Consider the following 25,355-nt stretch of genomic DNA (forward strand, 5'->3'; position numbering starts at 1 on the left):
GGCAGACTAAACCCAGTTAGAACTAGAAGAGTAGGTGAGGACAGGCATCCTTACTATCTTTTACACACAGGCCTGAGGGCCTGGAATGGGAGTCCTCCTCTCCTTCCGGTTTCCCTGACAATGGGGCCTATTCAGCCTTTCGCCAGATGAACTCTGGATTCTCCATGATGTTCATTCTCAGGCGCTACAACCAACACCTCAGATTCACCAATCATTTCCTGTGAAACAGCCATGAACATATTCTGTTTGTGACAGACATGTGGTGATTGCAAGATGGCCTTTCGCATAGGCCTATATGGTGTGCATTTGTATTGTCGATGTGTTTAATCATGCCAGAAGGATTACCATGCCCCCACGTAACACTGTGTTCTCAGGAAAAGCAAGCTAATGTTAATCCAGTGAAGGTGAGGAAAGAAAGAAATTACCAGACATGTATCGTCCAAAGCAAAACATGAATATAATCATGATTAATCAGAAAGCTTTGGGAGTCAGCTATTTGCATCCCCCCAAGAGTGGATAAAAGTGTGACTACCTGTTTAAAGAATTAAAAACCAATCTTTTCCGGCCCTCCCTGGTGGCGCAGCGGGCTAAAGCACAGCACTGAGAATCTAAAGCCGCTTCCGCATGAGTTCGATTCCCGCCTGCCCCGGAGGTGACCACATGGCGTGGCAGACCTCTCCTGACCCGCCCGCTGCTCCCCTCAGCAGTGTACTTCGTCGATCTGCCTGTTCTGCTCCCCACTCTGTCTCTGGTGAATCCTCTCACCCTCCGCATCTCTGGCCTGTACCCCAGTTCTGTATGAATAAATAAATCTTAAAAAAAAAAAATCTTTTTCAATCTCTGCTAAGAAAATCATTCCTCCTTCTTGTCTTGTATTCAAGATGTCCATATGAACCTGGTAACAACTCTGACAAGTACATTAAAACAACCAAAAAGTACAGGCACATTCTCTCCTGAATTTAAGACACAAAAATTCTAAACAAAGATTAGCAAATAAAATCCAATAATACATAAAAGGGTACACATTCTGACTCTGTGCAGTACATTTCAGGAATGTACGATTGCTTTGAATTTGAAAATCAAGGCCATGCACCACATTGACAAATAAAAGCACAAAACCTGGGCTCTCCCTAGTGACACAACGGGTTAAAGCACCGCATTATGAAGCTCTCCAAAGCCACTGCAGCATGAGTTTGATCCCTCACCAGGGAGCTGACCCACACGGCATGGCAGACCTCTCCTGGCTGGCCCCTCAGCAGTGTATTTCAGTAAATGTGCCTTTTCAGCTCTCTACTCTGTCTCTGGTGAGCCCTTTTTCACTCTCACACACAGACACACCTCTGGCCTACACCACAATTTTACTAAAAAAAAAAAAAAAAGAACAAGAATATTGACTGTTAACACTCCTACTGACGATGACACTAAAAAAAATCCCTAAATTTTACCCTAAAAGATAAATGAATTACTTGGTTAAGTCAAAAAGTCAAAGTAGTCTATAGAAAATAATTTAACAAGAAGGCTAAATATAAACTCAACACAAAAACTAATTATATTTCCATATAACAGCAATAAGAAATTTAGGAAAAGCTGTTAACATTAGCAAAATTCTATAAGGAATAAGTATATAAAGATATATGGGAATACACATTTAATATATGGACTATATATTCAGAATATATATGAAATATATAGTGCATGTTATTGTATGTATAGTGTATGCATGTGTATTTGTGGAATGAACATAATTAAACGTGTAAAATCAATATGCAGAAAATTATACTATTTTATTGAAAGATATCAGAAACTTAAAGTGCTACATCAAAGATAGTAAGATTACTGTCACTCTCCCTCCATAATTAAATGCACAAATCCAGTACAATTATAATCAGAATCCCAGTGGTGTTTCTCATGGAGCTTGACAAGCAAATTTATAAAATATAAATTTATAAAACTATAAAATTTATATGTAAAAGTAGATGCCCAAGAAGGCCAAGATAAAAATGAAGAACAAATTAAGGGGATCTACCTACTCTCTCAAGACTTATTATTAACCTTGGTAGTAAATACAGAGTATGATACAATGCAGTGATACATGAACTTGACAGTGATAGAGAAATAACAGAGCCCAGAAATAGTCTATGTATATAAAGGAATGTAATACATTTCAGAAGTGTCATTGCAGATTACTGAGGAAAGAACTCTTTCTCTCTGGGTCTCTCTCTCTATATATATATATATTTTGTCAATACATGGAGATAAAACATCTGGCAATCTATATGAAAAATAATGCAAATGGATCTCTTCCTTATACCACATAACAAAAAATTCAGATTAAGTACTTAAATGTGAACGGAAAAAATGAAGACCTTAGAAGAAATTGTAGAAGACTTTAAGACACCAACACATAAAAAAGATTTTTTAAAGAGGACACACAAAATGCTAAGCATAACAAAAAAGGTGTATACAATAGTACTGGCAATACACTCATTGTTAAGTTTGATAGTAAGTTCACACACATACCTTTTACTAAACTTCATCACTCCAATGGACCAAATATTACATTATAAAATGGTTGACTACAAATATAAAGGTATATAAATTCAGGAGAAAAAGAGGTCATTACCTTTAATAATTATGGAAAAAATAAACCCAACTTTTAGCAGTATTTTAGTCTTGCTAGTCAACCTGTGGTTTAAAGATATTTCTATAATACTCTGGTTTTCTCTTCAGATCATATAAATTGTTTGCCTTTTAAAGAAATTACTGTAAAAGCAGGGTGACATAAAAGATAACTGTAAAAACCAAAAATCCTGGCAAGCTATTTTTAATGAATAATTGCTTTGCCCAACAAGTACAAATACAAGTCAACATTTGAAAATCTATTCTTATAACTATTATAATAGGTAAAATAAAAAAATGATTATCTTGATACCAAAAATGTATTTGACAAAATTTAAGATCCATTCCTGAATTTGAAAAAATAATAAGTAGTAGAATACAAAGTTAATATACAAAGGTCAATTGCTTTTTAAAATACCAACAGTAACAAATGGAATTTGAAATTTAAAAAACAAAGCCACTTACAATAGCACCAAAATACTGAAATTTAAAAAAATACGTGCAGGATTTTTATGTAGAAAAGTATAAGAACTATATAAATGGAGAGATATTCCATGTTTGCAGATGGAAGAGGTCGATTCTCATGCGACTTCTTATTAAGAGGTGGATTCTTCCCAATGTGATCTATAGATTCAAAGCAATCACTATCAAGCAACCCCAGCAAGTTACTTTATAAATAGCAACAAAATGATTCTACAGTTTATAGCGCAAGATGGAAGACCCTGAGTAAACAATGCAATACTGAAAAACAAGAATAAAGATGGAGAACTCACACCACCCAATTTCTAGATTTAGTATAAAGCTACAGTAATTAAGATAATGTGATAATGCAAAAGAACAGACATATAGATCAGTGGAGCAGACAGCCCCAAAATAGACCCATATAGTGATTTTTAACAAAGGAGCAAAGACAATTCAGTGGAGAAAGCATAGCCTGTTCAACCATTGGTATTGGAACAACTGGATGCACTTATGGGGGAAAAAATGAACCTACACACAGACCTTCCATCTTTAAAAAAAAAACTAACTCAAAATGGGTCATAGACATAAACGTAAAATGAAGAACACCTAAATGTCTATAAGATAACATAGGGAGAAAACGTAGATGACTTTGGGTTTGTAAATTCAGTATCAAGGGCATGATCCATGAAAAAGAAAATTATGTTGGACTTCACTAAAGAAACTGTGATATGAAAATTGAAAGACAAATTCTAGACTGGGAGAAAATATTTGCAAAACACACATCTGTAAAGGATTTGTATTCAAAATATATAAGGAACTCTTAAAGCTCAACAATAAGAAAACAAAAATCTGAACAGCTACTTCGTCGATGAGAAATACAGATGGTAAAATATGTGAAAATACTTTTAGGGAACTGCAAATGAAAACGGGGGGATATCACTACATGCCTGTTAAAATGTTAAAACCAAATGGTATTTAAATATCAACGTATTTAAATTTAAATACTAATTTGCTGGCAAGAATGTGAGAAGATAGCTTGGCAATTTCCTATAAAGCTGAATCTAACCTTACCATATAATCCAGTAATCATATTCCTTGGTACTTACCCAACTAGTTTGAAAAATTATGTCCACAAAAAACCTGCATGCAAATGTTTAAAGCTGTTTTATAAAGAATCATCAAAAACTAAAAACAAATCAGGAAGCCCTTTGAAAGATGGTGGATAAACTGAAGAATATCCATATAATGGGCTATCTTTCAGAGATTTTAAAAATGAGTTATCAAGTCAGCAAGGAACCTGTAGTGCATTTTACTAAGTGAAAAGTCATTTTCGGGAGAGATGGAGAAATCTGAGTAAGAAATAATAGTGAATGGCAAATCGTTTTAAGTGTGAGAATGGTATTGTAGTTAAATGGGACAATGGCCTCATTTTAGAGGAGCTTGTTGACATATTATAGGAATGTCATGATGACATACAGTGTGATGATAAAGTCTGTAATTGCCAGCAAAAGGTACAGCAGGAGAAAAAACACATTGGGAAAAAAGGCAAAAGTAGCAAAATAATAGATTGTAAATCTAAATGAAAAGTATACAGGGTTCATCATTCTTTCACATTTTCTGCAAGCTTGAAAATTTCCAAATTAGAGGGAAAATATTGGTAAGATTTTAGAATTAGACAAAATAGTGCTTAAGTTCACCTTGGAAAAACAAGCATATAACTAGAAAAATCTTTAAAAAGAATGAAATATGGACTAGCAATGCCAAATATGTGTAAAATAATGAAGACAGCAATTTTTACAACAGAAACAGATTTAAATATATATGGAAATTCAATGTATGAAAGAGGATGGCTTTTCAAATCAGTGTGAAAAATACTTAATAAATGGGGTTGAGATAACCTGATAGCTATTCAGGGAAGAAAACTGTTAATCTTTACCTCACATCTTCCACCTCAATAAATTCCAAATGAATCAAAGATTTAAAGATTAAAAAAAACTTTAAAGTGCTAGAAAAATAGATTAAATTTACTTTTAAATATCGAGGGCCTTTCTAAGCAAGGCTAAAAGCCCAGAAGTCATAAAGACCGATAAATTAACATAAATAAATCTCAGGAAAATATTATTAAACATATGACAATGGAACAATTGCTTAGCTTAGAGTGCATACAAATCAATAAAAAAAATCACCTAATACAAAATAGAAAATGACCACAAAGTTCACAGAAAATTAAATATAACTAACCAGTAATATGAGAATGTGTTCAATCTGTGATAAAGAAGCATTATCATTTCATTAAGATGCAAGATACCATTTATTTCACTTTCAGATCATCAAAATTTTAACTTTATCACTCAGTATTGGAATGGGCCTGAATCATTCTCATACATTATATGCAGAAGTATAACTGGGCAAAGATTTCTGGAGAATAATTTGGCAATAGTGACTGAACTGAAAATGGAAAATATTCTTTGAACCAACAATTCCATTGCTAGGAATTAACCCTGTAGTGTAATCTCCTGATACGTAAAAATATGTTTGCTGCAATATGGGTTAGCAATCAAAAAATGTTGGAAACAATCTGAAAGCCCATCAATGTTAGAACATTTAGAACATATTCATGCATTGGAATACCACATAATGAAAAAGAATGGGATACTCTGTATATACAGATATGTAAAGTTCTAAGACAGCAAAAAACAAGGTACAGAGACTGTATAGTTTGATTTCATTAATGTGAAAAGCTTTTAAACTATGTATTTGCTAGCTTTATTTTCCCCTGGAAGACTATGCATAACACTTTAACCTGATTACCTGTAAAGTGTGTGTGGTTAGTAAGGGAAGGGGACAAATTTAAAACCATGCCTTCCTGTACCTTTTATTTTTTTGCCTTGTACATATCTTTTTTTCCCCATTTTTCAAGAATAGTTGACTGGTATGTTAGTTTCAGATATCCCTAGGTGGGTTTGAATACTAGCAGTACTATTTTTCCATAATTCTGAAGATAAGTGCCAAGTTTTACAAACTGAAACCCTTCAGTTTTTACTAAACATCTTTCCCCTAATGCTATTAAGTTTGCCACATTTAATAACAGCAGTTTAGCCATATAACATATTTATGATGGACTAATTAGACACTGTTGCTTCAGGACCAAAATTCTTAAACCCCCAAAGGGCATTTGATAATTTATATACAAATGAAATTATACATTCTATTTCAACTCTAAAAAACATAAAAGTGCAGTAAGACTTTACATGTATGATAAAAGGTAAAGCATCTATTGTAAAATAGCATCATAGTCATAAAATTAACTGTTACATTATTCTGGGGACAGAGAAGCAGAAGAAAATGTGATTAAAAGTAAAAAAAACAAAAACAAAAACAAAAAACCACTACCAAAAACAGGGTGAGACAATCATTTATTTATTGGACAGGGCAAGGTCATTTAAAGAAGGAAACATATCCCAAAAAATGTGTTTAGCTTGGTGTTACAGGCATCGATGCTCACAACAAACAACACTACTCAATACATCATGGAAACAGGCCACATACAACCAGGAAGATGCTGTCATGCCACTCAAAAATAAGCCACAATGCTTAGGAAACAGTCATTAGGGAGTTACAGAACATCACGGTCACCAATGTGCCGATCTATGTTTCCTGCAGCTAGGTCATTAGCCCATAGTGTTTGGCTGGTTCCCTGGTTAGTTAAGAAGTGATTCTTCCTATTGACTGGAGCACCTTCCATAGTACACACTTCTGAATGTCACTAAAGTCATGGTTTACTAGTTCATATCACATTTTTGGACCACCCTCAGCAGCCATGGACAGTCTCATAGCATTATAAATAAAATTCTCTCTTGAGTCCACTTAGCACTGTTAACTTTAGTCCTGTGAGACATACTTGAAAAAGATAGCAGAAATTTAATTTGGGGTTGGGGAAAGAAATTTGGAAAGCTCACCTAGCCCAAGGTATACAAGCTGGTAGCCTGGAAAGTGCTATATCAACTATTTGCCAAATTATTTGGCATCATTTGAGCAGGATTTTCCTGACTGGGCAGGCAAAGATTTCAATATCCATTCTCGAGACTGGCCAAAATATTTTAAGTAGCAATATATCATGAATGTCTGACTATGAGGAAAAAAGTCAGTTTTTAAGATTGACTTGTTACACCTTTGGATCTTACCAACCACTTCCTTTCATAGCAATCACAGTTCTCAAGAGGAGAAAGTCTCACTCCAGAGAGAAGAAAAACCACATTTGCTACCAAAGATACTGTACAAATCTGTTAACATGAAATGACCAGAGCAGGCAAATCTATCGACACATAGATTGGTGGGTACCCAGGGCTGGGAGGCAGTGTGGGGACATGAGAGGTAACTGCTTAATTAAGCACATAGAGTTTCTTTTGAGGGTGATGGCCATGTTCTCCATGGACGGTGGTCATGGCAGCCCCACTCTGAATAGATTACAAAACCACTAGGCCATCCCCTTTAAATGGGTGAGTTGTAAAGAATGCCAACTATCTCAATAAAGTTTTATCAAAACTTATTGGGAAAGGAAGAGAACCCCCAAAACGGAGAAAATAAGAGGGTCCTGATCAAGCCTTATCTAAGGAGCTTGACTACTTTGATTCAATGATTGCCACTTTAACCCATGACTTCACATTTTTAACTCATTTCGAAATTAGTCTAGGTTCTCAGCAGATTTCCCACTGTGCTCTCCTTGGAGAGCAGAGACAGACAGGGTGGGCAGAACAAAACTAAGGGCATGTAGAAGTCCTGTGCTTTGCGGCTGTGTTCCCCAGCAGAATAGGAGAGCTAAGGCTCAATTCTAGTGGGAAAAAGCCATTATGAGAAAGGGCATCTTATGAGTCTTGCCTAAAGCACGTTTCCTTTTCAAATCTGCATAGTTATTTCCTTTACATCTATTTAGTTAGAAAAAAGGCAATGTTTTCATATCTATACAATTCAACAAAATGTTCTCTCCTAAGAAGTATTAAAACCTTCCTGCACATCAAAGAGCTAGCCAAATCCCCTAAAACTAATTCCAAACAATTTCTACTCTGCAGTCTCGTCCTCACCATCAACAATATACCATGATGATGGAAAATTCTAAGCCTGCTTCAAACCAAAAGCTATAAAACAATGTTTTAAATGACCTTCATTCTTTTAACATTAAAGATATTAGTTCCAAATATTTAAAACATATTTGGCCCAATTCCTTTGAAGTTGAACTTTAATGACAAATGTCCTTTAATTTTACTAATTCACTAGTTTAGTATGCAATAAAACAAGAGCCTTTGAATAAGTTAAACTGACTAATAACAAGTAATCGGTTTTCCTCAGCGATTACTATTCTTCTATATAAGCAGAATAATTAAATCATGGTCTTTTTGGTCTATCTTCAACTATTCTTATATAATCAATTAAGGAACATTTTTACAGATAAATGAAGGGAACACAAGTCGCTTTACAAGTTGAGTTTGTTGAAGTATTTGTTATGACAAGGAATCTGTGACACAAAAATTGCTCACTGAACACAGAACCCCAGAGAAGTGATGAAACGAGACAACTGATGTTAGAAGGGACATGGGAATGGGGTAGAGGCAGGGATAAATTAAAAACTGGCAAGTATCTGCTGAAGCAGAGCCACTTTTTAGGGGGCATGAGAAAAACGGATGAGTCGCCCTTTCGGTCTCTTTAGAGAGGTCCACTTCTTAAAAGCTGAAGACCATTTTACTGTCACTCATGCTGCAAAATGCAGTAGTCACACTATTTCCAAAAGGATCCTAAAAACCGAAGTGCAAAAGAAATCAAAGAAAATAAATAATTGCAAAAACCATCATTTTTCAAATAAATGTGTTTAAAACAGTGACTTTTCAAAACATGTGACTTTGTTTTAAATGAAAAGAATTCCCTCTATGAAAAATCAAGACTCATTTCACAGATAACTTACATTGCATTCACAATTCGATTAACAGTGTACAAACAAGGGGCCATGGACTTTTTAAAATTAGGTCTGAAATTTCAATATAAATACTGATGGGGGGAGTGTTTTATACCCCAAATTCCAATATTCCGGCTGTGTCCTGTCCTACTGTTATAATTTGTAAAAATCTTAACGACGCGGAGATTCAAGTTTTCTTAACTTCAATGATGAGTTAGAGGACAATGCATCTTGGCTTGAAGAATGTGTTGTATCCGAAGGCCGGAAGAGTACTCGACCACGATGATTAAATACATAAAATGATGGGTGATTCCTTAATGTGTCAAATGTCCTTAAAAGAAAAAGAGCATCAATTTTAGGCATTTCTATAAGCCAACTTGAAAATAGACTATTCTAATAAATTATGAATTTGCTATGGGTTATATCCCTTTAACTGTTGGAATTCATGAACCTAGACTATAAACTGTAGCCAAACTTTCTTTTTTCTGTACTATGACAAAACAACATGGGGTCTAACTTGCTGTATGCAGCCTTTCCTTCCTGTGTACACCTATGAATACAACATAAATAAAAGCCTGACTTTAATTGTCTCCATGAATATAACACTAGCCCATGCCAAATAATCTTTGTCAAAACTGGAAATGAGAATATACCTGATTATTCTCACTTGGCCCTTGCTCTTCACGCCATACGATTTTTCCACAAATCTGTTTTCCAAGAATCGTTCAAGTACAAGGAATTCCTTTTGGCCCTTCTGTACCTGTTTGTTGTCCAAACTCATATATTTTCTTCCAGCTACTAAACTCATATATTTTGCTACCACCTACTTAATGCCATTCAGTTTTACTTCTTTCTTTCCTGGCCCTCAGCCTGTGATTTTTGGTAGACTCTTTGTAAGAACAGTAGTGGGTGGTGATAGTGGAGTATCCCTTCTTTCTCCAGTGAGATATAAATAGACTCAAAGAAGTTCACAAGCACCTAAGTGTAAAGCTTTTAGTGTTGGTTTGTTTTTAAATATTACTTTTCTGGGGGGAAAAAAAGAACCACTCTTCCTTTGACAAAAACTCCAATCGTAGTGACAGCCACTTAAAAATCCAAGCATGCTCTCACACAAAGGAAGAAGCCTGTAATGTGACTATTTAAAATGTAAATAAGGAGGTGATTTTCTCCAGTACATGTTTATTGTGAACCCTTCTAATGGAACATTGTATCATTTCTAAAATCAAGAAGGTGGGTAAAGTCCAGAGATGGGATTCAACAAAGCCAAACAATGATATAAGGAAAAGTAGAAGGAAAAGAAAAGCAAGCAAAGCCTATGAAAATAGATGGGAAGAAATATAGGTGAAAAAAGAAAGCAGAGTAATAAAATACATTTTAATACAGGGGTAGAAAAGAGCCTGAGAAAAGAAGTTATCACAAGGTTTCAGTGATATGGAGAACAGAAAATCCCATATACGTCCAAAGACTAAGCTGGGACGAGTGGCTAAAAAGAAGACAACAGAAGGCAGAAGAAAAAAGAGAACACCAGGAAGGAGGAAACATTTCTGAGTGAGTATCTTCTGATATATCTATTTCTAACCTTCCATCCATTCATGCAAGCAAAAATAATTTTAAACGGCGATAATATAACATCTTGTTGTAGGGTCAATAAACTGTCACTCAACTTTCACTTTTTCTATCATCAAACTCTGCTCCAAAATTTTTACCTCTTTGCTCAAACTGCAAAATCAAAATGTAAACACAAATTTTTATGGACCAGAAAACATATGTAAATGAATTAAAAGACCTATGGCATTCAATGCCTATGAAAAGGGCAAGACTTACTTATTTTTTAGTTCTGAAGTGGCATCCATGTCTTTAAATTCCCCTGCAATGTGAACTATACCATAACAGGTAACTGCAAAGGCCAGAAGTGTCTGAAGAACTATCTGTGAGTAAGTAAAGATGAGATTAATACATAACATACACATAGTATTAAAATCTGCAATTCTCTCTCCACCTCTTATATCCTCTAAAAGGAAGTTCTCTCAGATGCTATTAAGGAGTCAATTCACACTTTAAATGACTTGGACTCAGGCATGATAAAAATCTATAAATTCTCTGAATTAGCTACAGAAATCATTCCTGGATTTTGCTCAAATAGCAAATAGGTATTGAGCCACTCAGAACTCAGAACTCAATTATTACCTGCTTCTAAAAAGCCACTAAGATTTATAAAATGTGTTACTGTTAATGTGTTCCTGTCAAATGTCAGTTTATTATCATTCATATCATAAATATAAAAAGGACCCTCGTACCCACCCCCTTCACCCTCCCACTCAAAATTATTATCTCAAATTATGTTTTAATCACTTCCTTGCTTTTCTTTATAATTTTACCAGATCAGCATATATTTGCTTATTTCCACCCATTTTGAACATTTTTTATCAAGTTCTTCCCTGTTATAGTATGCTGTTGTAGCCCATTCATTTTCAATGCATTTCATTGCATTTTTATTTCGTTATAAGAAAATACAATTTATTATTCCAGCTCTTTCCTGTGTCGCTTTTACAATGTCAATATGTATATCCTCACATATATCTCCTGGCACACAGGAGAGTGTACACAGGTTCAGCTCTACCAGGCAATAGCAAACTGCTTTCCAAAGAGATTGTACAAGCAAATCTTTCAATGTTTGATATTAATCACCATGGGATTACAGGCATGTCTTATTTTCTTGATTGTTATTCTCTATATTTTTCAAATTTTCCAATCTGTAACCAGACGCATGTTATTTTAAATAGATGTAAATGTGTGTATGTTGATAGATATGTATGTGTGTGTGTGAGTGAGTTTGTGTGGACCTACCACAAAGAAAGGTGATGGGAGAAACGTTAATAGTCACATCGACCATAGCCTTAATTATCTACAACTAAGTCAAAATTAACTACAAGCTATTATTCAAACTTCCTAGGTTAAAGCCTAATGTCACATGCTCTTAACATTTTACATTGTCTTCATCAGTGTACTGAGATGACCTGCTTCATGTACAGCAACCATGGGTACTGCTAAGAAGGTCATAAATCTACGAGTTGTCAAGAAAATATGTTAAGATAAACTGTTAATGAGAGAAAGTTAATTCTAAAACTATATGCATACGCATAATGACTTTCTTAAAGAAAAAACTCTTTGGATTAGGTAAAACCATACATGCATAAAGACAGACAATGTTATTTAAGCACAGGAAAAGAACTCCTGACACTCCAAACCATTGGGAGTTGGAGCAGAACTGCTGAGCAGAGCAGTCACATTTTTTATTTCGAGTTTTACTTTTTACACTTACTGTTTGAATGTGTTACAAAGAACTTAATACATTTGCATTTTAAAAGCCAATAATGATCAAAATCATTTTAGTTTAAAATATACTTCCTTGTCTTTCTTTGATTTTACAGCTATATATATATACATATATACATTCCTCAATGATGCTGTTAGTTTTGCTTGTTTTTGAAATTTATATAAAAAGGAAATTTTCTAAAAAATAAAATGATCAATTTTTAAAGTCCATCTATGGACAGAGTAACAACACCTAAAAAGACTACTTAAACTATATTAAAGCTACAGTCCTAGATACTGAGATATTTTTTGCTTCCAAATCTTTGGGTTTTATATGGAGTGATAAAAACAAGCAAATCAGAGAACAGATGTTATTTCATGTTGGAAAATTTTAAGAGAATAAAAACCAGTAAAATAATGTAAATTATGTGACTAATTTTCACATATATTTTAATGGAATATAAATGACCAACTTACATCTATTGGCAGTGATTCATCTTCCTTTTCTGTTAATCGCATATAAGAACGATCTATAAACCAGAAGCATACCATTAAGGAAATTGTAGCCCATTTTTCTTTCTTAAAATGCAAGCAAATCAATGTACCAAAGCAGCAGCTGATTTATATGCTACATGAAGTAATGCTAATCCCAGTTTCCTCAAACTCCTCTATTTTCTTAGGCAGTCGGTCTCATCTTGCACTATTTTTTCTCATCTGACCTGTTTTACCACCTTATGAAACGAAATAAAGTGAAAGGTAAGCAAGTATGAGGAAGAAATACCTAAACATAACTTTTTCCACTACTACAGGAAAACTGGAATCCTCTGAAACCAGCCCGTTTCTTTCACTAATTGGTCAGACAGTTTAATTTAAATTTAAAAATTACTGTCTCCAGAAAAATCTCACCTCTGAAACAGCACCACCATCACATATTCTGGACAAAATAATATTGGTCTGAGGTATTTTTCCCTGTGAGAATATGCTGTGGCAACAGAAGGCTAGGAGAAATTCCAGGACACTGACTTCTGCATCTATGATTTAATAATGGGCTGCCTTGGCCTCGGGAGGTGGCAGGTATGAAGGAACAAGATCAGGATTTGTAAGCTGAAAAGCCTGGATACCAGCTGTAACTACCTGTATCTCATTCAATATAAGACATCTGTGTGGATTATAACATGCACCCTGATTTCAGAGTGTTAAAATGTGGGCATGGGAGAGGGATTATGTCTCATAATTTAAAAATATAGAGAGTATCTCTTTTTCAATTTTCTGCAAAAGTAAAATGGGTACAATGTGAGGTTAAATGCAATATATGATAGGCCCTCTACCATAATCAAGTTTGCCATGGCAAAGATGTGCATATCAGCTCTGAAATCTGACACACCATTAGCCCCAAAAGAACCTTATATAGAGGTTCCCCAGTAGTAAGAAATCCACAAAGCAGTCTCTTCTCCCTGGAAACACAAAATCTTAATTCTAGAGAACTGCGCCCAACCTCTATTTAATAATGTATTATAAACTGAAAAACCCAAATTACTTTAAGTGCTCTTAAAGAGCGTATGTTTAGAGACATTTCTGAAGTTTTCTCATATGAGGGTTATTGTAAGGGATATATATATATATACACATATATATACATATATATGTATATATATGTATGTATATATATATATATATGTATATATATGTATGTATATATATAATCAAACCAGCACCAAAGATGAGTTTTGGCTATTTCCAGCTACCTCTCTTCTTTGAACAGAGCCCAATGTAACTGAAACACTACCTTAACCAGGCATTTCCTCACCTGTAATATGCACTTGACCTTAGCCAAAAGGCCCAGAAGCAATCCTCCTCATCTATAATATGAAGGGGTTGGGCTCCAGTGACCTGGCACTAGTACTGCACAATTTTACAGCTGAAGCCTATGGTAGAAAATGAAGCTGTACTCCAGTCTCCTAATGCTAGGGCAATGCTTCTCAAACTAATGTGCCTACAAATCACCCGAGAAGCTTATTAAAACACAAGTTAGTAGTCAATAGATTTGGGGTGGGGCAGAGTTTCTAACAAGATCCCAAGTGATTCCTACCATGTTGGCCTGTGACCACACTTGGAGCAGCAAGGCTCCAGAATGTTTTTCTTAACCCCCTTGCTCTTTGAGAAACCAAGATATTTTTAGCATAGCATATGTATCACAGATGGATTTCCTGATCCATCTGTTTCTTCACTAAATTTTGAACTCCCTCAAGGCAGGCGTCCTTGTACCTTTAACATACGGCTGAATTTCAAACATTCACCCATGACTGTACTTTTAAAAGCAGTATAGCAAATAGATTCTAGAGTTTGACTGCTGGTCTGTGAATCCCGGCCCCACCATCCATCATCTCTGTAAGTTTGCACAAGTTTTCTTGTAGCTGTGTGTGTCTCAATTTCTTCATCTTTCCAAGGTCACTGGGCTTTGTGCAGGACTGAATTATACAATACTTTTAATGTCCTGGCACATGGCAAGCATAAGCATTAGATTAAGGTTGGCTACTACTATTTTTAAAGTTTTGATCTTTGAAGAAGCTGTCACAGAACAGAGGAGATTGGGGAAACACAATTAACTCTAGAGTGTGATTCCAGGCACACAAAGGGATGTTAATAGAAAAGTGATAAAATCCAAATAAAAGCTAGACTTCAGTTAATAGCACATGCAGGTCTAAGTTTTAGCTGTGACAAGATACCATAGTAACATGAAATAGAGGGAAATGGGTGAATAGTCTTTGCAACTATTCTGTATATTTCTGTAAACTTAAAAATAAAATTAATAATTAAAGCCAAATTTCTGTCAAAGATAAATGTTATAATACATGTAAAAGAGGGTAAAATAATTGACTCATTCAATTCTATATAATAAACAGGACAAGAGGTTTTATTTTGGGAAAAAAAAGAATTCATATTTCATTTTCTACTTTATTCCTTAAGATGAAAAGTAATTTAGCAATAAAGGCACAAAGTTTACCCTGAATTCATTTCCTTCGTTCAACAAATTTATTGAGTCCCTACTGTGGGGAACACTGTGCTAGGCAGAGGGGTTACAGCAGTGAACAAAACACTGTCCAGGTTAACAGTGGGCTCTATAAGCTAGGACAGAGGTCAACAAACTTTTCCTGTAAGGATCCTGATCATAAATATTGTATAATCTTTGCAGGTCACACTTCCTCTGTTGCAACTTCTCAACTCTACCCTTAGAAAGCAGTCAGACTGTGTGGGCGTGGTTGTATGCCAATAAAACTTCTTTGAAAGACATTAAACTTGGATTTTATCATAGCAGATCCAAAAATGGTATTCGTTTGCTCTCACCCCCTCCCCCTCTTAAACATGTAAAAGTATTCTTAGCTGATAACAAAAACAGGAGGGAGGTTACATTTGGCCCACGTGGTAGTTTGCTGACCCCTGGTCTAACAGACCAATTGTCTCTAGCCTGTACCGCACCACCCTCTGCTGGACCCCCATTTCCTTATGACAATACAATTATATTTCTATGCTAAAGAACTTAAAAAAAATTAAACTTCCCAATCACTTTACGACACAGGAAGGGCAGGAATTAAAATCCACCTCAATGTTGCCTCAGAGAACAGACATGATTTGACTTGTCCAAGGTCACTCACATTTAGCCTTAAAGCAAGTTAAAAACCAGCCCATCAGACTCCCAGTCCAGTGCTCCTTGCCCTGTACCACAGTGCCTCCCTGAGGCAAGTGGTCACTTAACTTCTCAGTCTCTGCCTGGACGGTCCAGTAGTGCCCAGGTGGCTGTCCACCTCGCTGTCATGGGATCACGAGCATCGGAGCTCTTCAATTTGACACTTTGCTTGGTCAGCGCCACTCTGGATTTGGTCTCGCTTGTCCTGGCTTACTGGGCAGACTACCTTTCTCCTCACCCCGTAGCCCCGCGGGTCCCGCTCCAAGCCCTCTCCCAGTCACCACCTGCCAACCCTGCCGCAATCTCAGGTACCCTGCTCGCCTAAAACTCAGACTCCAAGCCTTCCGCGGGGAGCACCGCACTACTTCCCGTAGCCACCCCAAACTCTAAGGTCTCAAATGATCGTTCTTGGGACACTCGGTCTGACACTCCCTCTGGGGTGCACCCACACACCGCCCCCAGAGTCCCGCCCCCAGGCACTCACGTTGCGCAGCAGAAAAGGCCGCGTGGGCTAGGGCAAAGAGACCGATGCCCACAAGCCCCTTCCACAGTGACGGCGCCATGATCTGCAGGAGCAACAGCCCAACAAAAGAAGCGAAGGGCGGCGAAGCAGAGTCTTCTTCAACCCGCTGGTATCCGCGCAGCGCAGAGAGATGACGTCACCGAACCCCTGGGCGCGAAGTGCCTCAAAGGTGGAAAAACCTAGGAGCCGTGAGAAACCGGAAACAGGAATGCCGGGAAGAAGGGGTAAGCGACACGGAACAAGGTCGGCAAGTGCGGGCAAGCTGCGCCTGCGTATCACGACTCAGCGAGGGGCGGAGCTAAGCGGAAGTGGGGTCAGTGGGGAAGGAAATAAAGGGCGCCAGCGAATGAGCGCGAACCGCGAGGCGAGGGGCGGGGCCTGCGGAGAGGTCCGGGCGGGAGGGGCGGGGGGGTTGACCAAAGGCTGTAGGTGTTGGGTCTCTAGTCACGGCGGGTGGCTTTCCTTGGTTTGCTTTACCTGTTCTTTAAGCTGTGTCCTTTGTTTTCTGTCGACCACTCCTGTGCTTCTGCCCGCTGACGACAGGCCTAGTGGAAAGCTAGATGTGAAAGCCCGGAGATGGCGGCGTGTAGAGGAAAAGCTCCCGAGATTTGAAGCGCTAAACACAGGGCTCGTGGGAGGGGAGGGATGCTCAGTAAACGTTAATATTCCTTCTTCTTAGCGTTCAAAGGTCTTGAATTAACGTCCGTAGGGATGTAGCTCGCGGGAGTGTTTTGTCCGGAAGGCAGATAACTTATATTAAAGAGGAAATAGGAAAGGGATGAACAAAAAAAGGATGACAACGTAGGCCCAACTTGTCTTTGTGTCTGATCAGAATATAATGTATTCTCCTTTCTCTAGTCCTTTTTGTCTTCGTCCCCTAAAAAGTGGACATTCAGTAGTGAGCTTCTCCGTTTGATCTCTTCTCACTGCCCTCTTTTTTGGCTAACTCACCTATTTATTCCCGCCTCTACAGCCATCATAGATACTTGTGTTCCAGATCGACATCTCTATCTGAGATAGTTCTCCTTACCTCCAGGCCTGCTGTTTCTGGCTACTTGCTGGTCATTTATTTCTATTCTGAGGCGCATCAAATTTAATATGGCCAAAATAAAATTCATTCTTTTTCCAAACTCTACCAATTTCTACAGTGTCCCAAGAGACGCACGGAGTGGTATTTGAAGCCTATCACAAGTTAAATTTTGCATAGTACAAATTTTCACTCTTTACCCACAACCGTATCAGAAGCATATGCTTTTCCTTACATCAATTTGCTTGCTCTCTCTCACTTTGCTTGCAGATGGCTGTTCGGACCACTTTCAATTTGGAGTCTTCCCACCCCTGATTCCCTCAACCTGACCTTTATCATGATCTAGTGTACCTATTTATTACGTGTTGTGTTATTATTGTTTACTGTCTAAGTTCCAAGAGGACTACCTAGAGCATTGCCTCTCACGTGATAGGCATTCAATAAATGTTTGTTAAATGAATTGATGGATTATGAGGAAATGGCATGTATTCTTGTTTAAATGGATTTCTATAGAGTCCTTCCATTATTTTGGAGTGGGTCCAAAAACCCATGTGGATTTGTGTGCACTCCTAAATGTTGATAAGCCTTTGATTGATGATAAATACTTTCTCATACACCTTAGCTTTCTTCAAGCTGATTTAAAAAAAAAAAACCTAGAAAATAAAGAAGGCATCCAAGAGTCATCTGATTTCCTTAACTTTACCTATATAGTTTTTGTCCTGGATCACATTTTCCAAACCTTCAATTATGGTCATTACTTTTCTCTGGCTCCTCTCCAATTTCTTCACCTCTAAGCCAACATTTGACACAATACTTGTTTGATGTTAAATACAGTGTAATGTGTTCCTTACAAATGGAGTCCTATTTATAAATCTCACCAGCAGGAAGAACCAGGAAATAATTTCTCTGTACTTGACAGGAAAGTATTTCCTTCTCCACCCCAGGGAGGTGGCAAGACAGAAAAGATAGTTGACCTAAAAACAAAACTTAAAATTTTGTTTTAACTTTGATAATGGTCACATTATCAAACTACCCCTGCTGGCATTAATTTATCTGAAGCAGAATATGGTTGGAAGGTTTCTTAAAGGAGTTGAGGTCTGTTTCCTTTCTTTGAAAACAAAAATGAGAATGGGAAAGGGAGCTAGTAAAAAATCTGCTATTTGTATACACCACTAATATATTATCCTAATTTCAAGGCAGTGACCTGTGTCCAGATAGTGCATGTTATTTTCTCCATTGCCCACTTAAAATGTTTTCCCCTGGGCCCTCCCTGGTGGCGCAGCAGGTTAAAGCACTGCACAAAGAAGCTTAAGCCACTTCCGCATGAGTTCGATCCCCGCCTGCCCTGGAGGTGACCACATAGCGTGGCAGACCTCTCCTGACCTGCCCACTGCTCCCCTCAGCAATGTACTTCGTCAATCTGCCTGTTCTGCTCCCCACTCTGTCTCTGGTGAATCCTCTCACCCTCCGCATCTCTGGCCTGTACCCCAGTTCTGTACGAATAAATAAATAAATCTTTTTTTAAATGTTTTCCCCAAATTTCTTTTGAATCTCTTACTCATGTATTGAGTACAAAAGTAAGGAGGTTATGTTAAAAAAAAATAGTTAACTTGTATTCATGGGGTGATATTGTAATTGTCTTCTCTGTAAATTCCAACCTGAAGGGAAGCCAAGGTCTTCCTAGTCACAGTTACCAAGGGCTGTATCACCAAAGTAAGTACTTCGCTTCTCCAGGTTGGAGATAATCCCAGAGGTCCAAAGTATAGCTAGTCCCTATGCTGTTGCAACAAAAGTCAAACCTCATGAGAAAGAGTATTTAAATTCCTGTGTTCCCCCAGAAGTGCCTTTAGTTCTCCCAAAGAAACAGCCAGTTTCCATATACACCGGGATAAAGTAATGTAGCTGTTACTAAAGTGGGGATAAGGATTTCTAAAGCATTGCCTGCCAAGGCATTTAAGATGACGCATCATGTTTCCCCAGGATGGCCTATTGAATGGAGAAAGCATAGCTCTCTGGCATTGTCTTCAAGCTAACTTTGTTTCATGCCACTCAACTAGATGAGTAATTTCATACAGCACTCATCCATGTCTCATTTCCCACACAGATTCTCCTTCCATTATACTCTGTCTTTTCCTGCCTCTTTAAAATTCCACTCTCCCTGCATTGTTTCCCCAACCATCACAGGTATCTTTAAGAGATGGATATCTATGGTAGGTATTTGGTAGGTGTTAAACCTTTCTTCAAGCTATTTATATTGATTTCAACCACCTGGATATCAAATTCTAAAAGTTGACAGGTTTACTAGGATTTTAAATATTTATATTGAAATTACATTTTTTGTTAACAAAAGTTATGTGTGTTGTGTAAGACATGCAAACAGTGAAACAATGTATTCCTTTTAAAGCCTCTAGTGGTGCCTTGGCATTTTCAGTTTTGAATCTTAGTAAACAAGTTTGTGTTTTCATGACTCATATCTTTCAGATTGGTTTGCTGGGTGGTTTATACCACTGTGGTTAAAAGCACATGCGCTGGAATCAAATTGGGTTTGGATCCTGGCTTCTCTTCTACTATTTCTGGGAGATTACACGAGTTACTTCACTGTGCTTCAGTTTTCTCATCTGCAAAATAGATACGTTATAGTATTTACCAGATAAGATTGCTGTCAGGATTGAGTGAGCCAAATGTTTAAGGTATTTAGATAATCTCAATCAGAGTGAGCCTCAATAAATGTTAGCCATTATTGTTGTTGTTGAGGGTCCTAGGCATCTTTTCAGATTGAAGAGATTCTTTATCCTTTTAGACGCTCCTAAAATATCAATTGCCTCCCCCTTGATTATTTTAATTGCTCTTCTCTGGACCATTTCCAAATTTACTAATATCTCTCTTGGGGTTTATTACCACATCTGTACAATGTATCCTAGGTTACTTGTTCGAGGTTAATATGATTTTTTATTTCAAGTAGCCTAGACAATGGAAGTCTTACTTGCTTTTTTCTTTGTAACAGGCTGGGTTGATATGTTCGGGGAAATAAACTGAAACCTCCAGCATAATTATACTGGCTCTTAACAGATAGCTGTGACCCGTTCTTTGTGGTATTCCTTGAATGTGGACACTCCTGGCATGACTGCAGACTTGGTCTCTTTCTATCCTCTCTTCTTTGGAGAACATGTGAACTCCCTCAGCCTCAACACTGTGCATACAGACATACTTCATTTTATTGTACTTCATTTATTGCACTTTGTTCCTTTCCAAATGGAAGGTTGGTGACAATTCTGGATCTAGCAAGTCTATTTGGTGCCATTGTTATAGAGTAGCCCAGAATGGACTGGGCCGCCTGTCTGTGGGGCCATACCCGCATGCGCACAATTCGGTTATACTGCAGGTACACACAAAAGGGTCAATAACGAGTTTATTTACAAAAGGGGAAAGGAATAGGAAACAACCCAGGGAAAGAGAGCAGGATACAAAGTAACTGGAATACCTTATGGCTAAGATGACTGAACACACAGAGTCACGAGACCAGGAGAGCTGCTTCCTGAGCAAGAGAGTACAAGATGCAATCATGCCCTATTTACCTCCAAATGTCTCAGAATTTCTGCTAGCTCTGCCCTTGGGTCCTCGCAGTTCTCTCCATGGTACTGCTGGGAGTTGTACTTTCCAATCAATGGAGTAGGGGGTAGGGTCCAGAAAGCTGGAGTAGGGGCCCCTTAACACCATTTTTTTAACAGCATGTGCTCATATCTGTGTCACATTTAATTTTTTAGACATAATTACATTGCACACTTAACACTAGACTGCAGTATACCGTAAATATAACCTTTCTATGGCTTGGGAAAATTAAAAATTCACACGACTCACTATATTGTGATAGTCATTACATTACTGTGGTCTGGAACCTGGGAGCGAATCTACTAGTAATCTTGACTTCACTCCTGTGCTCCAGAACCAAGCTACTAACTGCCTCTAGTTACCTTCCCTAATTGCTTAAATCCAAACTAAGCCGTGTCAAACTTTGTCTTCTGACTCCCGCCTTACTGCTCTTAGCAGTTCTATAGTTTTCATGTACCCAAGTTCAAAAACCTTAGCATCCTCATTCAATCCTTCCCCACTTTCCCACCCCATCAGTCACCAAGATGGCGGTCATCCTACCTCTGCAGGTGTTCATGCGCCCAGCTTCCCGTATCCATTCCTACTGCATCCAATAAGCCAAGACCTCATTACTATTCCACAAGGCTATTTTCTAACCTCTTAGCTGGCCTCCCCTACTGCTCAACTCTATGTACTTCATTCATTCTTTGTGCTTTCAAGTTAATATTGGGGAGGCTTTGATCATTGAAAAGAATGAGGTACAAATTTTGTGACAGAAAAGTTGCCACGATCTGACCTCAATCTAGCTATTCACCTTAACCCCTAACAAATGAGTGAGTGTCTGTCAAGACTGTGTCGGCTAAGCACCTCCAGCGAACCACGACCTGTGTTAATTGCTGAACTAAACTTAACTACACTTTTAAGTTACCAAGTATGTATTGTGAACTTGGCATGTACCCAGTGCTGCAAAGTTCCCTTTTCAGTTTTATCCTTGAGTTGCATTTATATATATATTCTCCAGGACATTTAATGTCATCTGTAAGTATGGAGATTTGTTGGTACTCAGCTAAAAGTAAAAGACATTCATTGAAGCTGTGATATGTTTTATCTATATGAAAGAGACCTTAATGTTCCAGTCTCTTTTGGTTAGATCTTCTACCAGATGCCATCAGTGAAGACTATGCCTTCAAGGTAATAATGACCTGTGGAATCACAAACATGTGCAACAAGCAGTGATCAGGAAGGCTAAGATATTTCCCCACGGGTGCAGGGGGTGGGGCGCGGCAACTGTTGGAGGCCACATGAGGGGCCCCTAATTCAATCTGAAGACATCCTGAAAGCCTGGTGACCTTTACACCAACTTTTGACACATGAGTAGAAGCTAGTTAGGTGAGGGAAGGGTCAAAGGGCCAAGAAAAGGGAACACATGAAAAAGCAAGGAGATCTGTATAAAGCATTCAGGGAACTACAAGAAGTTCAGAGTGGCTGAATCAAAATATATTTTTGGGAAAAGGACAGTGAATAAGGACAGTATATAAGAGTGAAGACGCAGTCTGGAGTCAGGACCACGGAGCATCAATGCTGAAGAAAGACCTTTCTGGTAGAAGCATGAAGGAATGACTGATGGAGACTGAGGCAGAGGTCAGGGAGCCTTTCTTGTAAGAGACCAATAGTAAATAGTTTACACTTTGCAGGCTAGACATTCGCTTTCAGGACTATCAACATTGCTTTGTATTGCAAAACCTCCAAAGACATTAAGTAAAACAAGTGGGCATGGTCATATCCAATAATGGACCTTTATTAATGGACACTGAAATGTGAATTTCACATAATTTTCACACCATAAAGCACTACATGCCACTTAATAACATTTCAGTCAACAGTGACTGACTGCATCCATCATGGTGGTCCCAAAAGGCTGTAGCATCATTGTGTAAATGCACTCTGACATTCATACAAGTGTGAAATCATCTAACAAAACATTTCTCAGCACTTAACCCATCAACATATAACACATGATTATATTCTTTTGATTTTTTTAAGCCATTACAAAAATGCAAACAGCATTCTAAGTTTCAGGCCACACAAAAACAGACCATAGTCATATTTGACCCAGCAGAGTATACTTTACTAGTTCCTGGACTTGCTAGTGGAATGTAGGGCAAAGAATGTAGACAGCTCTTTTGAGAAGCTCATCTCAGAAAGGGAGGGGAGAAATCATGCCAGAGCAGAGGGTGTGCAGATGAAGGACTGTTTCTCAGAAGAAACTGGAAGGTGTCTTCAGAGAACACACACACACACACACACACACGCAGAGAGAGACAGAAAGAGAGAAGGAGGAGCCATTGAAGATGATGCAGAGAGGTGTTGGAGTAGATTATGGAACAGGCAAGAGGAAGAGATGGAATGCAGAGTGGAGATGGAGACATACATGCTATAAAGAGGAAACTCCTCTTTTACCAAGACTGGTGGGGAGGGAGGAAGGAAGGCTGGGGACTGATACTGAAGTAGGTTGCAGGGAAAGGAAGGGGAGGACTCTTTTATTGAGAATTTTTATTTACCCAATGAAAAAGGAGGCAAGACTGGAATTTCAGGTAACTTGTCTATCTGAGCATGGAAATCACCCAGATGGATGGTAGGGCTGGGAATGGTCTGAGGAATAGAGGACATCTTACAGCAGACACCCAGGTGAATGTGTGGGAGTGACCCAGAAGTCATTAGATGGTGGCAGCTAGGCAAGGAGAGGGTGTTAGATTTGCAATGAAGGGTGGAGGCATAATAAGCTTGGAACCACAATGGGGAGTGACTGGTGCCAACCCCTCCTTCAGCTCCTTCAGGTCACATGATACAGGCTGTGAGTTGTATGTGTGTGTAGGACAGTGGTGAGGAAATGAACAGGCTCCAATTTAAAACAGCTTCAGAGCATGTGATATCCTGGGTGAGATTCAAGTACAGATCAAAGGAAGAGAGGGATGGGACATGAGTGCAGCAGCTCAGAGGGCTGAGTGGTTTGCTCAGAGTGGAGAGCATTCTAGAGAATATGAGACAAGATTGGGAGGACAGCAGTGAGAGGAGAAACTGGGGGGGGGGTGTTAGAAACAGAGCAGTTTTGGATTAAGAGAAAAGTATATTCGGAGGGGAACCGAGGGCTCATGGGGATTGGCCTTTTTGGTAGTAATTGCATCTCAAGTGTGCTCAAAGAACTCTTGATGTAGCGGGTGCTGGGCAGCGGCCATACTAAGTTGCAGAAGTGGGGGTTCGAGGGGTGTAAAGCCCAAGTAGAATAAAAGGCATGAAATCATGTGGTCAGCCCAGCAATCTGTGACTCTGTTTCTCCCCCCTCCCAACATCTGGAGAATGAAAAATGGTTTTGTGCTGAGGCAAAACTGTGAGTGGGTGTGGTTAGGTCTTGCAGAAGTAGGTAAAGTTATTCATTAGGCCTTCTGGAGTGACCAAGATAGGTGTGGGAAGGGGGCTGTGGGGAGACTAGGATGGACCCACACCTGGGGATCTGGCCTCTGCAAAACTTTGCCCTGAACAGGTTTGGGTGGTTGTACAGGAGTAGGGATATAGGAAACAGGCTGATGTGCTCACCGACAGACCCGGTAGGAGCGAATGGGTGCACAGTCTCTGGGACAGTTTCTACCCTGACAGGCACAGAACATTTTAATAACTTCTCTTTTGAAGATTGAGCTTTATTTATTTATGTATACAAGAACTGGGGTGTAGGCCAGTGGTGTGGGGTTGAGAATGAGAGAATGCACCAGAAACAAAGTGGGGGGGGGCAGAACACGTGGATCTACTAAAACACACTGCTGAGAGGAGCAGCAGGGTGAGACTTGATCTGCTGCTCCATGTGGTTGAGCTCCCAGGCCAGGAGTGGAACTGTGCAGCAGTGGCTGGCCATAGCTTCATAGTGCTGGGTTTTAACCCCTGCACCACCAGGGAGGCACGCTCTCTCTCTCTCTCTCTCTCTCTCTCTCTCTCTCTCTCTCTCTCTCTCTCGCTTTCTCTCTCTCTTTTCCCTCCTCTCCATCTCCCTATTGCATTGTGTCTGACTGATTTTCAGAGCACCTTCGCAGTTTCCCCATCTCCATTGTGTCTGACTGATTTTCAGAGCACCTTCGCAGTTTCCCCATCTCATTCCCTTTCTGTAAAATATCTAGACAGGAAGGAGGTGGCTGCAGAG

The 25,355-nt window shown here is 38.5% G+C and overlaps 1 protein-coding gene across 1 annotated transcript; it reads right to left on the reverse strand.

Annotated features, from left to right (window-relative positions):
- Positions 1-6,480: 6,480 nt before the first annotated feature.
- MMGT1 (membrane magnesium transporter 1) lies at positions 6,481-16,819 on the reverse strand. The gene is made up of 4 exons (XM_004685835.2): positions 16,513-16,819; positions 12,821-12,873; positions 10,853-10,956; positions 6,481-9,359 (listed from the first exon to the last, which is right to left on the reverse strand). Exons 1-4 carry the CDS (start codon positions 16,589-16,591, stop codon positions 9,200-9,202), a joined length of 396 nt encoding a protein of 131 aa, XP_004685892.1. The 5' UTR covers positions 16,592-16,819; the 3' UTR covers positions 6,481-9,199.
- Between the last annotated feature and the right edge of the window lie 8,536 nt (positions 16,820-25,355).

The sequence above is a fragment of the Condylura cristata genome, unplaced genomic scaffold (genome assembly GCF_000260355.1).
Source record: "Condylura cristata isolate star-nosed mole 26May11 unplaced genomic scaffold, ConCri1.0 scaffold00019, whole genome shotgun sequence".
NCBI classification, from domain to species: domain Eukaryota; kingdom Metazoa; phylum Chordata; class Mammalia; order Eulipotyphla; family Talpidae; genus Condylura; species Condylura cristata.

Coding starts and splice junctions, on each gene's coding strand:
- MMGT1 (XM_004685835.2), bottom strand. CDS start 16,591: ATGGCGCCGTCACTGTGGAAGGGGCTTGTGGGCATCGGTCTCTTTGCC. Junction 12,874..16,512: donor GGCCTTTTCTGCTGCGCAAC/GTGAGTGCCTGG, acceptor TCTGGTTTATAG/ATCGTTCTTATATGCGATTA. Junction 10,957..12,820: donor ATGAATCACTGCCAATAGAT/GTAAGTTGGTCA, acceptor ACTTACTCACAG/ATAGTTCTTCAGACACTTCT.